Raw genomic sequence first — 14,699 nt, 5'->3', positions numbered from 1 at the left:
AAAATAAAATTATTTTTCAAAGACTTTAAAAAACTTTTTATTTTATCCTTAGAAGCGTTTTGCTTCTTTGTTAAAAGACTTTTTATTTTATACTTAGAAGCGTTTTGCTTCTTTCTGTGAACCACGCGTATGCAGTGGAAGTTAGGAGAAGGCGTCAGATCCCCCCTGGATCTAGAGTTAGAGGCGATTGTGAGCCGCCAAATGGGTGCTGGGACCCGAACCTGGGTCTTCAGCTAGAGCATCGTCACAACTGAGCTATCTTTCCAGGACAGCCTTATGTTTCTGTTTATTGTTGTTGATGTTTGTATTTTGTGACAGGGTTTTGCATTGGGGCCCAGGCTGACCTGGAACTGGGAATGTCTTATGGTCTCCAGGCTACACCTTGCTTTTCTGTTTTTTCTTCCTTTTCCGCTCAAAAAAAAGCTCCCTCCCTTGCACCAAAGAACAGGTTCTCACTGTTTCTGCCCCTGCCCCTGGCCTCTTACTGGAAATCTTCAGTCACCCAAATGTTGCCGAAACTGCTCCAAGGCCAATTTCCTTGTCACTGTTGGTTTGCAGTTGCTTCTGCCGTCTGTCCCTCTTCAGGTCATGGATCCTACTACATTATCACTCTACTGATAATGATAAAATCAGACAGCGAAGACGGAATTACAGAAGGCCCAATGTTAATGTTGCACCACCAGGGGGTAGCACAGGAGCTACCAGTTCTCCAGAATGGTCTCAATAGCCAGATCACACAGCCTTCCATGCAACTGAAGGACCATTTATACTAACCACAAACATTTGGTTGGTTGTCAAGGACAGTGTTTTCCCTCTGGCCTAGGTGAAGTGGCCGCCAAGGTTTACATAGGCTTCTGATGGCAAAAAGTCCATGTAAGCTGTCAGGGCCAGAATAGTGCTTCCTAGAGCAGGAGTTGTCTTTTGGCATTAAGAGGTTGTCCATGCAGTATAGCTTCCTGGAGGTGTTTGTCCAGGCTGCCATGACAGCAGACCAGCTGGCTGCCAAGAGGGGGTTGCTTGGATAGTAGTCATTCATTCAAAGTAGCCAAATGCCAGGGAAGGGCTGGGTGATTGCCAGGGTGACAAATTACCCTAGCATCTGACTTTTTCTTTTTTTTTTTTGACAAAATGAGCATTGAAGGGGATTCTTACAATACAGGCTTGTAAGACACTGACAGTGCTTTAGTACTTACATTTTCTGTGTGTGTGTGTATGTGTTCACAAGTGTGCATGTGCCTGCACATGTGCAGGTATGCAGAGAACAGGAGGATGTCGGGTGTCCTGCTCTATCACCTTCTCGATTATTCTCTTGATATAGGGTCCCCACTGAACAGGGAGCTAAACTGGTGGCCAGAGAGCCTCCTGCCTCACCACTACCACCCCAGCCCTGGGCTTATGGGAACACAGGTGACCACTTCAATTGTTTTTTAACATCGGTGCTAGGATTTGAACCCAAGTCCTAATGCTTGCTCAGTGAGATCTCTTACTTGCTGAGATACCTCCCAAGCTCCTAGTATTTCTAAAAAAATTTAATTTAAGTTAAGTATATAGTTTACATAGTATAAATTTGCCCATTTCTACAATTCAGTGACTTAGTGTGGCATATTCATAGGGGTTTAGAACACTTTTGACAGTTCCAACATGTACACAATGTAGTGTGCTCATATACACTTCCTGAACCTTATCTCTTCCTAACTCCTGATGACCCCTTCAGTTTCCCAACTAGTCCCCTCCTACTCTCATGTCCTATCTATCCATTCACCTATCTGTCTATCATCCATCCATCTACCCATCTATCTTCCTATCCATTCATCTACCCACCTATCTACCCACCTATCAACTCATCTAGCTATCCATTCACCTATCATCCATCCATCTACCCATCTATCCCCATTCATCTATCTATCTATCTATCTATCTATCTATCTATCTATCTATCTATCTATCCATCCATCCACGTCTGTCTGTCTGTCTGTCTGTCTGTCTGTCTATGGTGCAGCTTTTGTGCAGATAGCCACAGCTGCTGCCATGTTTGTGAGTGCAGTGGTCTAGGAGCCGTGTCAGAAGACAGCATCTCACAGCCTTTCTCAGCATCAGCCAGCTCTTACAGTCTTCCTCAGCATACCCAAGGCCATGGTGGGGATGATACAGTTGTCTTGTTTAGAGCTGAACACTCAATGGTCACTTACTGTCAGCACTTGAACCAGTGATGAGTCTCTGAATTAACTTTCACTACTACAAATGGATGCTTCTCTGTCTAAGGCTGAGAGAAGCACTAACTATTTTATGGATATAACCACGAGTATTTAGAAGACAGTTTTAAATGTCTATTTAGCACAACCAGTAGTAAACCCCACCCCACCTCTTCCAGAGTCTCTCATCTCCTCAGCCACAGGCTTTTTAACAAGGTTTACAGGAGCAGGAAGGATTTCCTTACTTTGGAGCAAACCTTAGATCTAATTGGAAAGTAGTTAGTTCCCCCCAAACAGTCAAGCCTGGACAGTTGGAACTGTAACATCAATCCACAGTTGGGTAAAAGAGTTGATGACTTGTACCCTCCCCCCCCCCCCCACCATGAGCAGGCCTGAGAGATCTTGTTTACCACAACAAGGTCAAGTGACAGGATCTAGGTGGAGTTACCCACCTTGGCTGCCCAGAACACAGAAGCAGAACTGCCCCTGGGCTTGCCTTGAGACATCTCTGGCCGTGACCAGGAACGGACTATGGATTATCCCACCCATCTGGAACCAGGAGAGGTTGTGGTTGGGTCTTCCCCTTTAAATTGAGAGCTGAACATTAAAGCTTTGGGCCTTGATCAGAGAACTTTGTCTTGGCCTCATCTCTTCTCGCCCTCCTTCCCCCTTCAATTCCCAGCCCCCCTTTCAGGTGAACCCAGTTGACTTGTGGCCTCGGGCGGCTACAATGACTTTTCTTCTCCAGCAGGCTACACAGAACATTCTGATACCATGAAGCTAGCCAGCAGGGAGGAAGTTTCAAGTTCCAACTGGAAGTCTCTGTGTCCTGCAACCAAAGTGTGTGATGCTTTCAGCAATACGGTTTTTACCATTGAGTTCTGATGGACAACCAAGAGAATGTCATATCCTGTATAGTTGGGGATGGAGCGCTCTGGGGCCTCACTGACAAAAGACACAGGGAGACACCTCACGCATGGCACTGAGATTTTTATTAGTATCTTGGCTTCTAGGAGTATCCAGAAGTGTCTATTCATGCAGAGTGCGCCCACACAAATGTTTTTAGTTTTTATTTTAAGCTTTTAATTTTTTATAGATTATATTTTGGTTAACCATTCCGCACACCCCATCTTTCCCCGTCCCTGCATCATCCCCACTTAATACTTTTTATATCTCATACCCCCTCTCTCACATCATACATGTCTTCCTGCCCGCTCTGGCTCCCTCCTTCCTCATGGTTCCTTTCTTGCTTCCTGGCCTCTGCTGACTCTCATTCCATTTTGAGCACAGAAACCTGAAAGTTCAGATCAAAGATCCACAAAAGAGAGAAAGCATGTGGCGTCTGTCTTTCTGTGCTCGGGTTACCTCACCAGTGGGATATTTTCCAATTCCATCAATTTGTATTTACAAAGTGCAGTAATTTTAGTATATATGATCACTGGTTTTATGTCAATTTGACACAAGCTATAGTGATCTGAGAGGGGGGATCTTCCACGGAAAAATTGCTTCTGTAAGTCAAGCTTATAGGGCATTATTTTGATTAGTGTTTTATGGGGGAGGGCCCAGCCCACGGTGGGCAGTGCGGTCCCTGGGCTGGTGGTCCTGAGTCCTATAAGAATGTAGGCTGAGCAAGCCATGAGGAGCAAGCCAGTAAGCAGCACTCTCCCTTGGCTTCTGCATCAGCTCCTGCTCCAGGCTTCAGCCCTGTGTGAGTTCCTGCCTTAACTGCTTGAGATGATGAACTGGTACATGAAAGTGCAAATAAACTTTTTCCTCCCCCAGTTGCTTTTGGCCATAGAGTCTCATCTCAGCAATAAAAACTCCAACTAAGGCAGGATACGTGTGGCTTTCATGTTCTTATAGAAATCAAATACTTTTAATGTTTTTTTCTGCTATAATTCCTTAGCATATAAATATCAAGTTGGAATATGTTGGTATCAGGCTCCAAACCCAGTGACATCACATCTATCTAGGCGACCCCCAAATCGTTGCCAAGGCAACTGCTATACATTCCCAGAATTCACCTTGCTACCTCCAACCCTTACCTGGGAGAGGCTACAGCACGGCCCATATAAAAAAGACAGAACCCCCTGACCTTGCTCTCTTCTTTCTCTTCTTTTTCTCTCTCTTCTTCTGTCTTCTTCCTCTACTTCTCTCGCCCCGGCCCCATCTTTGCCCTCTCCTGAATAAACCCCACTTAGAACCATTTGGTCTGGTGTCGTCTGTTCTAAGCTGTGCGGACATATATCATTAGTGCATTCCCAGTGATGTGTTTATAAAAAGATAGAGAGATAAACAGTATGTTCTGTTGGTGTGTTCAGAGGTGTGGGGGAAGGGGATGTCTCAGCGGGCCCATGCAGAGGCATCTCTTCCCCCTGAGGGACCAGTCACACACTGGTATAGTATAGAATAGAGTTTATTCAGGGCATGGGGAGGGGAGCCAGGAGGGTAGTAGAGGCAAAGAGAGAGAGAGACAGAGAGAGAGAGAGACAGAGAGAGAGAGAGAGAGGAAGAAGAAGAAGAAGAAGAAGAAGAAGAAGAAGAAGAAGAAGAAGAACAAGAAGAACAAGAAGAAGGAGAAGAAGAAGAGGAAGAAGAAAGAAGGAGAAGAAGAAGAAGAGAAGAGGAGGGAAGAGAAGTAGAGGAGTAGAAGCCGGCCATGAGCACATGGAGAGAGTGGGGGGAGGGGAGAAGGGGTGAGGGGACAGAGGGACAAAGAGAGCTAGAGCAAGAGATCAAGAGAGAGCAAGAAGCGGGGCAAGCAGCCCCTTTTATGGTGGGCCAGGCTTACCTGGCTGTTGCCAGGTAAGTGTTGGGGTGGAGTTCAGGCAGAATGCTAACAGAATATCTCTGGATTGTACTGTATTAGAATGTTTTACTTTTTTTTTTTTTTTGACAAGGTGTCACTATGAAGACCAGGCTGTCCTCAGTCTCACAAAGGTCTACCTACTTCTGCCTCTGGGATTAAAGGTGTGTATCACTATATCTGGCTACATTTTTTTTTTTTAATTAAAAAGTTAAATAAGGTCTGAACTTGGCAAGCAGTATGTAAGAGTCAGCCGGGTGGGACTGGATGTGAAGTTACAAAAGGGGAGAGCAGCTGAGATTTGGTAACACATGGCAGCATCGGAGTCCCCATGGAGAAGTCGCTCGTAAAGGTATGGCCTCAATGGCAGTGGAGATTCCAGGTTATCACAGATGCTAAGACTGCTGAATGTCCACCAAGGACAGCGGCAGGTGTGATATGGAGCCAGGTTGAGCTGGGACAAGCTGTGTGCTGAGAACAGCAGAGAGGGAGAGGCCGGAGGAGCCAGGCCTTTGGGTGCTGCTGGGGCTGACAGAAAGCTCAGCACTGCACTAATATGTGGGATTTTAAAAGAAACCTTGGACTTTTGGACTGCTGAAAATTTTTAGAGGCTTAAATGTTTGACTGTGTTTTAAAGCATGATATTCACACAAGAATTTGGGGGACAAGGAATTGAATGGTTATGCTTAATGTGAGGTTTTTGTGTATCAACTTGATAAGGGATGGAGTGTCCTAGAAGAGACCACTGGGGGTGGTTGTAGGCTGTATAAGCACACTAGGTAAGTCCAAGCCTGGAAGGGAGGCAGCAAGAGGCATTCCTCCCTTGCTTCTGCTCTAAGGTCTTGCCTGAGTCCCTGACTTTCCTCAATAATTGATGGTAATTAAGTGGTAATGGTAACGGAATAAGTCCTTACCTCTCCTGAGTTGCTTTGGCCATGGTATTGGACACAGCAACAGAATGGGACTAGAATATAGGACTAGATCCTCATTCCCCTTGGTGCCATTGCGTTGCGACACCCTTCTCTCTGTGACTCTCTCTGCCTTTGGGGATTGTCAGCCATATTAGCCCGCAAGGTGTTCCAGGCATCATCAGATCCATCAGTCAACTCACTGACCTGCTTACCTCTTCATCATACCTTACCCGCTTGTGACCACATGCTCCCATCGCTATCAGTCACACAACTTCACTCCTAGTCTTAAACTGTAAAACTGACCCCCCCCCCCCCAACTCTCCAATCACGGCTGCCCCAGCATCCTAGAAGCTGAGAAAACTGGCTGGTTCACAATAAAACTCTTGAAATAAATTTTTATATTTTCCCCTCCATCATTCCAACCAGAAACTCAGTAAGGACTCAAACCAGTGGTGTCGTCTTATTCTGACACTTCATATGATATAACATGAACTAAATCTGGCTCTCCGAACCCTCCTATGTTCTCTGTGGTGGCTTGAATCTTCCCCATGAGCTTGGGTATTTGAACACTTGGTTCCCAGTAGGTGGTGCTGTTTGAAGTGGAGACTTGGAGGAAGTACCTCACCAGGGCGGGTTTTGAGAGAGGATCTTTGCCCATTCTGTTTGTATTTGCAGCTGAGACGTGATCTCTCAGCTCCCTGCTTCAGCCTCCTGTGGCTATGCTGCTTCTCCCATTATGAACTTCCCCTCTGGAGCCATAAGCTATAAGTTGCCTGTGGTCAAGGAGTCTTCTCATAGAAACAGAAAAGAAACGGTTCGTTTTCCTAGCATCCTCTCTGTTTGCATTTTTCTTGTTAAGGGTTCCTACACTAATCCTCACGCTGACTCTATGAGAGCTCATTCTGTTTGAAGGTGATGAAACCAAGTCAGAGAGAAACCAGGCGACTCACCAGACTTATAAACGGCAAGGTCACAGTCTGTTTGTCTTTCTCTCTCCACCCTTCACCTATTCTCCCGTCCAGCCCTTCACCATGTCATCCATCTACACCTCTAATCATCCATTCTGTGACTCTCAGTCTCCCATGTCTCTCCCACTCTGACCCTCTGACTCTTAATCTGCTCACGCACCCACACACACAGCCTTCCGTCTTCTAATAAAGACTCGGCATCATCCACGGCTCCCGCAGTAGGGAGAAAGCAGGAGACAGCTCTGGGTCTACCATTTACTCAGTGCTTCCAGGTTTGGCTTCAGGGGCTCGGCAAGGGGAGGGACAGGGGAGGGACACACAGGGCATCTTCCAATCACTGTAACTTCTGGGAGGGAGCAGGTTTTGTCTTCAGTGCCAGTGGTGACTGATCAGTTGGAACTGCAAGAGACAGACACTTAGCACTGGATCCTGTAGACTAAGCGTCCACCCACACGACCTCTTTCCTACTTCCCTCAAGTCTGGCCTCCATTCTCCATCCTCACCATGGGGAGAAGTCCTGTGCTCTCCACTTCTCTATTGAAATCCTCTTCTGATATTTACGCACATCATTAGTCTGGTCCCCATCAAAGTTTCCACAGGCCCCACACAGCACGGCTGCATGGTCACCACCAACCATCACATCCAGATGCCCATCTTTTCCAAGCCACACCTGGACCCCAGCCTTCTGGTGGACAAACATGGAGCCATCGGGCATCTTCCTCACAGACACAGATGTTAACACATTAGCTGGGAGATCCACACGGAGGCCATTCACCTGGTGGAGGGGGAGGGGAAATGAGGACGTGAGACTTGAGTGACAGAAGAGCTGAGGGGTCACCTCATGCACAATGACAGCTTAAACAAAGGGGCAAGTGCTGGAAGAGAGGAGGGTTACATGGAGGGATGGACAGGTGGGGAGACAGCTGGGGGGCATCTACACACAGCTCACTCTTCTGCTTATGCCCATTGCAATATGACTCTCAGATTAACTTACTAACAATTCTTTGTTGTCAGAGGATGGAAGGATGGATCCTCATGATATTCTGAAGTTAAGGTGAAAAGCTCAGATCAGACAGATAAGTAAGCAACTGAGTGACTCTGGGGCCACTCTTCATGTTCTGCTCTTTAGGATGTAATAATGACTTAGAACGTTCTGTTTGACTTCCTTTTTCCATTTGCATTGTATCTTCATAACCTCTCGTTGTGATAATTCTTGGTTATCAGTACAACAACTATTCTTGGTGGGGATCATGGAACCTGGAAATTGACTTGAGGAATCTCAACACTTCATGGGATGCCAGTTTGGCTAATCATATCGTACCACCCCCAAGACTAGAAGTGTACAGGTAGTCCAAACTGGCTTAGTGCGCCGATGCAGGCCTGGAACTTTTGTTAGACCAGTTTCTGCTGAGGTGGTCAGGGTGGGACAGGTGGTATTCTCATAAAAAAAAAAAAAAAAAAAAAAAAAAAAAAAAAAAAAAAAAAAAAAAAACCTGTCTAAGAATGAAGATGAAAACCAGGCATGAGGACTCTCCCCTTTAATCCCAGCACTCAGGAAGTAGAGACAGGTGAATCTATGTGAGTTCAAGGCAAGCCTGATCTACATAGTGAATTTCAGGACAGCCAGAGCTACACGGATATATTCACACATCCTGCTTAGAGAGAGAGAGAGAGAGAGAGAGAGAGAGAGAGAGAGAGAGAGAGAGAGAGAGAGAGAAAGAAGGAGCTTCAGAAACAAGTCAGAAACCCAGAGGAGGAGATTCTGACAGTGTAGCTGGGGTTTCTGGGTCCAGACACTTCTCTGGGGCCGTCTCTGGGTTTCCCAGATAAGGAGCCAGTCCATTCATTTCCCCTCAGCCCTCAGGTTTGTATCTGGTTTCCTGTCCCTGCTAACCAGTGGAGTCTTGATCAAAATCAACAGCATAGCTAGCCCGTGACTTGAATGTAAGAACTCAGGCCAAGGAGAGGGACCCAGGCTGACATGGAGAGACAGGTACAAATCCAGAGAAAAGGGCAGAGGCCTGGATGGAGGAAACAGACTTCAAGGTCACCAGGTAGCCAGGATGTGGGACACCTTGACAGGAAGAAGGAAAGCCAGGGAAGACCGCCCTGCCCTCTGTGCCCAGGCTTACCCACACGCCCTTGCTTGGGGTCACAGTCACCATGCCATCCTGGAAGAAGATGTGGACCTTGCTCACAATCTTGTCATTGTCACGACAAGGCTGGACATCAGCAAGCACACGGTACCAGAGCACATTCTTCAGGAGTCCCGGGCATCGAGAGGAAAGCTCATAGACACCAGGGGAGCTGATAATATTGAGAGCCCCATCGAAGGTAATGAGGTTGCCACCCACTGAGAAGGTACAGAGACCTTTGGCTGGCCAACAACCCCGGACTCCTGCTTGGATCTCACAGACGCGGCCAGATGGACAGCCAGCTTCATGGCATGTCAGACCATTGTTTGGGGAGCAGAAACAGCTCTCGCTGCAGTCTGAGGACATCAGTGAGGAGTTCACCTGTGCACAGAAAGGGGTGGATGGTGTGCATTCATGCAGAGGGCTACTGTAGAGTTCCCAGTAAGAAATGGCTAGTATGTCCTACACCCAGGAATCTCAATGGCCCTCAGCCTGTGATTTATAAATAAAACAGCGGAGGACAGGCTGTGTGGAATTCATGTCTTGACTCAAGAGCCTTGACAGCCCACCCTGTCAGCACTCTGTCACCACTGCCCAGTTACAGTGAGTACAAGCCTGGGTTAGCACACTGAAGGGTGAGTCACCATGTGGTACAGGCAATGACCCCAGCTCAGGCCAATTGCATTGGCTTGAATATGACTTGTTCCCTTAAACCATGTAGGACTTCAGTCCTCAAGGTTTTGTATCAATGGTCTGAAGAGGGTGGAGACTTTATCCATCTATGGAGCTTACAAGTAGGGACTCTGGTTACGTTGGAAAATTTATAAATAATCTTAGAAGCTCTTGCAAAACTAGTATTAGCCTATGGTATGTGATCTTAATAGCAGCAAGGTAATCTAGGATATAATGATTATTTGTGAGTCACAAAACCACCTTTATCCATAAAACAGTTCTCCTCAGATATTATCTTACAGCAATAAAACTGCAGTCACAAGATTAGAAACACAGCCATTGTTTTAATCTATTATATTTCCTAGTGATTTATTAACATTAATTATATGAAGATACTTATTACTACAACACATAAAAACCTACTGGAGGAGGTAAGGTGGGTGCTGAAGACATCTCAGAGTCCAGAAAGAACCAGGGACCGGAGAGAAGGTGTTGGAATAGAACAAGGCCCACAAGAATAGGGTCAGAGTAGGAGGCAGGCAGATTGTCGAAATCACAAGATCAATTAATATTTCAAACAGACTTATGCACACAAAGATCTTTCAAAAAGCATCAACAAGAATATTAACAATTGAATCCCAAATCACGCTGTTGAATGATTGGCAGCTGAGCCACCCGCTGCACTATTATGAATTCAATTCTTTTTGCTGAATGGGATGCACGGGAGGATGAGGCAGACCCTCACTGGGTACCAACTGCCCTGAGCACCACGTGCCTAAGGAGCCAGGATGCTGACTCAGCCACTCTGCAGTGAAGGAGTTCAGAGAGGGAAGGGAGTGGAGGAATGGCACACACCAAACCAGCAGTTCCCACTTCCTGGGAGCAGGCATGCTTCCTTAGATGGAAACGTGTTTACAGTGTGACCAGTGCCGTTTAGAGGGAGAATTTATCCTGGGTGTCTAGGTGGGAAATCCCATGAGCATCCATAAAAGGACTCCAGGGAGATGTTATGTCACACAGAGAAGTGATGCAGATTGGAGTGGTGTGACCAAGCCAAGGACTGACCAAGGCCACCAGGGGGTGGGAGAGGCAAGGACTAGATTGTCCTCTTGAGACAACCCAGTGTCCCCTTCCATCACTTTGATGTCAGTGCAGTGAGTCTGACCTTTGACTCCTGACCTCCAGAACTGCAGGAAACCAAGCTCTCATGTTTGACCTGCTGAGACTGGGATGACTCAATACAGCAGCCACAGTTGGGCACAGGTGGTGGCCCTCTGTGTCCCAATCCTTGGACAGAAACCCAGAGCACAGCAGCTCTGGATGTCCCTCTGGTTCCTCCACCCACACTGACTGCTAAGAGACTCGCAGCCCCCTCCACTCACCGGCATATATTGGCCATTGTAAGAGCAGCCGCAGTCCTGGGCAGGAATGCATGCACCCTGGGAGAGCAGGAAGTGATCATCACACTCACACCCTTCAAAGCACTGGGTGATGCAGCCAGTGAGGCCAGAGAGAGCAGCACAGGAGCCCTGGCAGGAGTGTGCGCAGACAGAGTAGTGGCTGTGGGCAGGACACTGGAGAGCTGTGGGGAGAGGAGGGAAGGCAAATGTGGCAGACAGTCTCCAACCCTGTCTTACAAAGATCACATTCAGGTATACAGACAGCTACAGCTGCCATACTGCACTGGGAGAGAAGAGGCAGAGAGGACTGGGGAGATGGGAAATGCTAGACAGAGTGTCAGGCCTGGGAAATGGAAATGCTAGGGTAGATGGGAACGCACGGAAGAAGGCTGGGCTTGGCCTTGGAGGACCAGCAAGAAGACAGGGGTCGGACGAAGAGGTACAGGAAGATAGCACAGGGAAGCTCACGAAGAGGCTGAGGATGGGATGGAGTGGACAAGCAGGCTGTCAGGATGGGCTGGGGAAGTGAGGCAGAAGATGCAGTTGCACTGGGAGGCTCAGGCAGAAGGAACGGCTGACCCGGGGGGAGGCTCTGACAAGGTTCACTTAGGACAGGGGAAAGCAGAGTATCTAGGTGAGCTGGGAGGTGCGTGCAAAGGGTTGGGATAGCACAAGAATGGGTTTGAGGATGGGGCAAGAGAAAGACAAGGATGTGTGGAAGACACATGAAGATAAGGCTCTGGGTAAGTGTTGCAGGCTGGTGTGGCTACCATCACAGTCACTGGGGCAGGAAAGGACAATCAGGTTTGGGGTGAAGTTTGATTTCAGTTGGAAATACAGCAGCTGCAGAGACGTTAAGGGCCACCAGGGTGTGCCCAGAGAGCACAGGGCACACGAGCCTAGCCTACTGTCTGAGCTAGTGATGGTGTCCACAGTCAAACTCGGACTCTCTCAGTGCCATTGGGTAGATAGATGATGGGCCTCTGCGTAGCTTTTAATAGGAATCTGAAGGAGAACAGGCTCTTCACTGAAGCTCTAAGGACCACTGCTTTGGCACAGGGCATCTGCAGGGACTTGTTGCTACCCCATAATTTGGAAATAGGTGTGTGATTCTGGATTGGTGGTGGTGGTGGGGCCTATTGCCAGTGGCCTCACACTGAGGATGTGAGAAAATAGAGTCTGTGGGAAGGGCCAGTGAGTTACTCAGGACTCCTGTGGGTTCTCAACCCGCCCAACTCCATTTCAGGTCACTGTGGAAAGAGCTGGGAACAGCCTGGGAAAAAGGTGAGTGTTAGGGCTGGGGGCGTGGACTCTTGACTGGAGTCTGAGACCCCAGAGCCAGAAGGAAAGGAGGAAAGCCACAGAGGAAGCCAGGGCAGGGCTGGGAGAAGCCCTGTTACAGGCAGGGACTTCTCTTGAGCAGCAGACAGGGAAGGAGGGCCAGGGGTCACACAAGGGGTGGGAGACACTCACGGCAGAAGCTGTCTGTCCTCCAAGGCTTCACTGCTGCACCAGCTGCCTGGCAGGCTGCAGTATAGGCTGCTAGGATTCGGCAGAGATAGGCTTTGTCTCCATTATGGGTACACAGGTCAAAATCACATTGGAGGAAGAAGCGATCTGAGTACCTCAGAACCTTGTGGCAAGCTGCAAAGGGGCCTCGGGGGTCCCGGATCTGCCCACAGATTTCATATCTCTCATATGCTTCTCTCTTTTCTGCCAAGCACACTGGGCAGCCTTGGGGCCCACAGCCTTCACCACAGCCCAAGGAGGAGCCGGGAGCTCGCCATGCAGTTCCAAAGGCCTCCACGCTGGGGGCCACTGCTCCATTGGGCAGCACCAAGTCATCGCTCGAGTTCCCATTGAAGTTCCCACAGAGGCCACAGACACGGCCACGGAAGGAACTCGGGATGGACATGAGAATATAGTCATCACCATCAAAAAGAAGTTTCAGCCCACTTTTTGTCTGCAGAAATATGTTTCGGCTTTCAACAGTTATATATATGGATCCTACAACCACGGGTAGTGCCACAACTTCACTGTCCACGGTCACCTGGATGCAAAGGTCAATTGGAGGTCAGAGAATATCAGTTTAAGGAGGACCCTTACAGTTCTGACAAAGAACATTGTCTCTCTTAGACCCTCATGGCAGAGCTAAGTGCTTTTTAGTTAGACTGGAGGGAGGTCATTTTAATCTCCCAGGGCAGGGATAGGGCCATGTCTTCAATAGGTTTCAGGGTGGTACCTTTGCCTTCTACGCAACCAGGTTCTGGGTACTGCCTTACCCCACTGGTGTCTTTCAGTACCCTCAGGACTTTCAAGTTGGTCAGTGTCCCCTAAGACCTTCCAAAGTAGGGGCATGACTTCAGATGACCCTGTATGTGGGGCTGCATCCCTGTAGAACCACGGGCAGGGTTGTGTCTACTCACCTGTGGCCCTTTCGCTAGGACCACAGCCTGGCCTGCCACAGTAACCACCAACCGCTGGGGATTTCCAGCCAAGTCCTTCTCAAGTACAATGGAAAACTCATCCTCTCCACGTTTCAGAAAACAAACTTGTGCCAAGATGTAGGAGCAGGAGCCATAAAGGTTATATACCAAGCCATCAGGTGTGACATAATGATTGCCATGAAGGACCAGCATTAATTTAGAGGTTTTGGAATGGCAGGAGCGGATGCCGTCCTCTACCCGGCACTCCTCATGGATTCCACAGGTCTTTATCTGGCAGGTGACCTGCCCACCAGGCCCGCACTCACAGAGCCGCTCACACTCAGGGCCTGGGTAGAAGGTGGTACCCAGCACATAGTAGCGCCCATGGTGGAGGCAGCCACACTGGCCCACAGGCACACAGGTGTCACCACTGAGCACGAAGCCAGAATCACAGACACAGCCCTCACGGCAGATGGTTTCACAGCCCTCGGGGGCTGAGAGGCTCGGGCAACTCACAGGGCAGGAGTCACCACAGAGCTGGTAGTGGCTGTGGGCAGGGCACTGGAGGGCTGTGGGAAGAGAACAAGGAAGGGTCAGGTAGAGTCGACGGTGGGATCAGGAGGGCTTGGGTGTGAGAGTCTGACTGAAGCCCGCCGCCTCTGGCTTGGTATGGGACTGGTCCTAGAACATATGACAGGCGCGATGATGTGGGATCTCAGGTGTGGGGCATGACCTGGTCTCCCTGAGAAGGGTGTATCACCCTGACAAGTACTTCTAACGCAAGCGACTATCTGGGGATATGACCACACACATATGAACAGAATGGTCTAGAACCGACCAAGGCTTTACTGGTGTGAGTGTGACTAGAGACCCATGTGTGTGGGAGGCCAGTCAACTTGACTGAGGACAGTGCCGGCATGACTGGAGCCCCCATGGGCCTCTCTGACGTGCTCTGCTTCAGGATGCCACTGTAGCAGTGTGTATATGAGTGAGTGACACTGACAGATTGGACCTGACCCAGCAGATCTTCCTGAAGGAGTTGTCCCACACCTTCTGACTCAGTCTGCTTTAATCTGCTGGGGACAGGTCCTGATTCCAACTGAGCGTGTCTGATGTCTGACCTGTATGTGGCAGGCAATGTAGGGTCACCCCAGACACCACTGGGCTATCTGACCACTTCTATTCCAGC

General features: G+C 48.6%; 1 protein-coding gene across 1 annotated transcript in view; it reads right to left on the bottom strand.

Moving 5' to 3' along the window:
- Positions 1-7,118: 7,118 nt before the first annotated feature.
- Positions 7,119-14,699, bottom strand: part of LOC143441636 (IgGFc-binding protein-like) — a 33,495-nt gene continuing 25,914 nt past the window's right edge. The window contains exons 14-19 of the mRNA XM_076930513.1: positions 13,511-14,079; positions 12,558-13,134; positions 11,067-11,266; positions 9,010-9,393; positions 7,381-7,652; positions 7,119-7,276 (exon numbers count right to left, since the gene is read on the bottom strand). Of these exons, the coding sequence (XP_076786628.1) occupies positions 7,267-7,276; positions 7,381-7,652; positions 9,010-9,393; positions 11,067-11,266; positions 12,558-13,134; positions 13,511-14,079 (2,012 nt within the window). The 3' untranslated portion in view covers positions 7,119-7,266. The remainder of the gene's footprint in view (positions 7,277-7,380; positions 7,653-9,009; positions 9,394-11,066; positions 11,267-12,557; positions 13,135-13,510; positions 14,080-14,699) is intronic.

Source organism: Arvicanthis niloticus, chromosome 1 (genome assembly GCF_011762505.2).
Source record: "Arvicanthis niloticus isolate mArvNil1 chromosome 1, mArvNil1.pat.X, whole genome shotgun sequence".
NCBI classification, from domain to species: Eukaryota; Metazoa; Chordata; class Mammalia; order Rodentia; family Muridae; genus Arvicanthis; species Arvicanthis niloticus.
The sequence above is the reverse complement of the archived record's forward strand: the minus strand, read 5'-3'. Positions and strand labels throughout refer to the sequence as shown.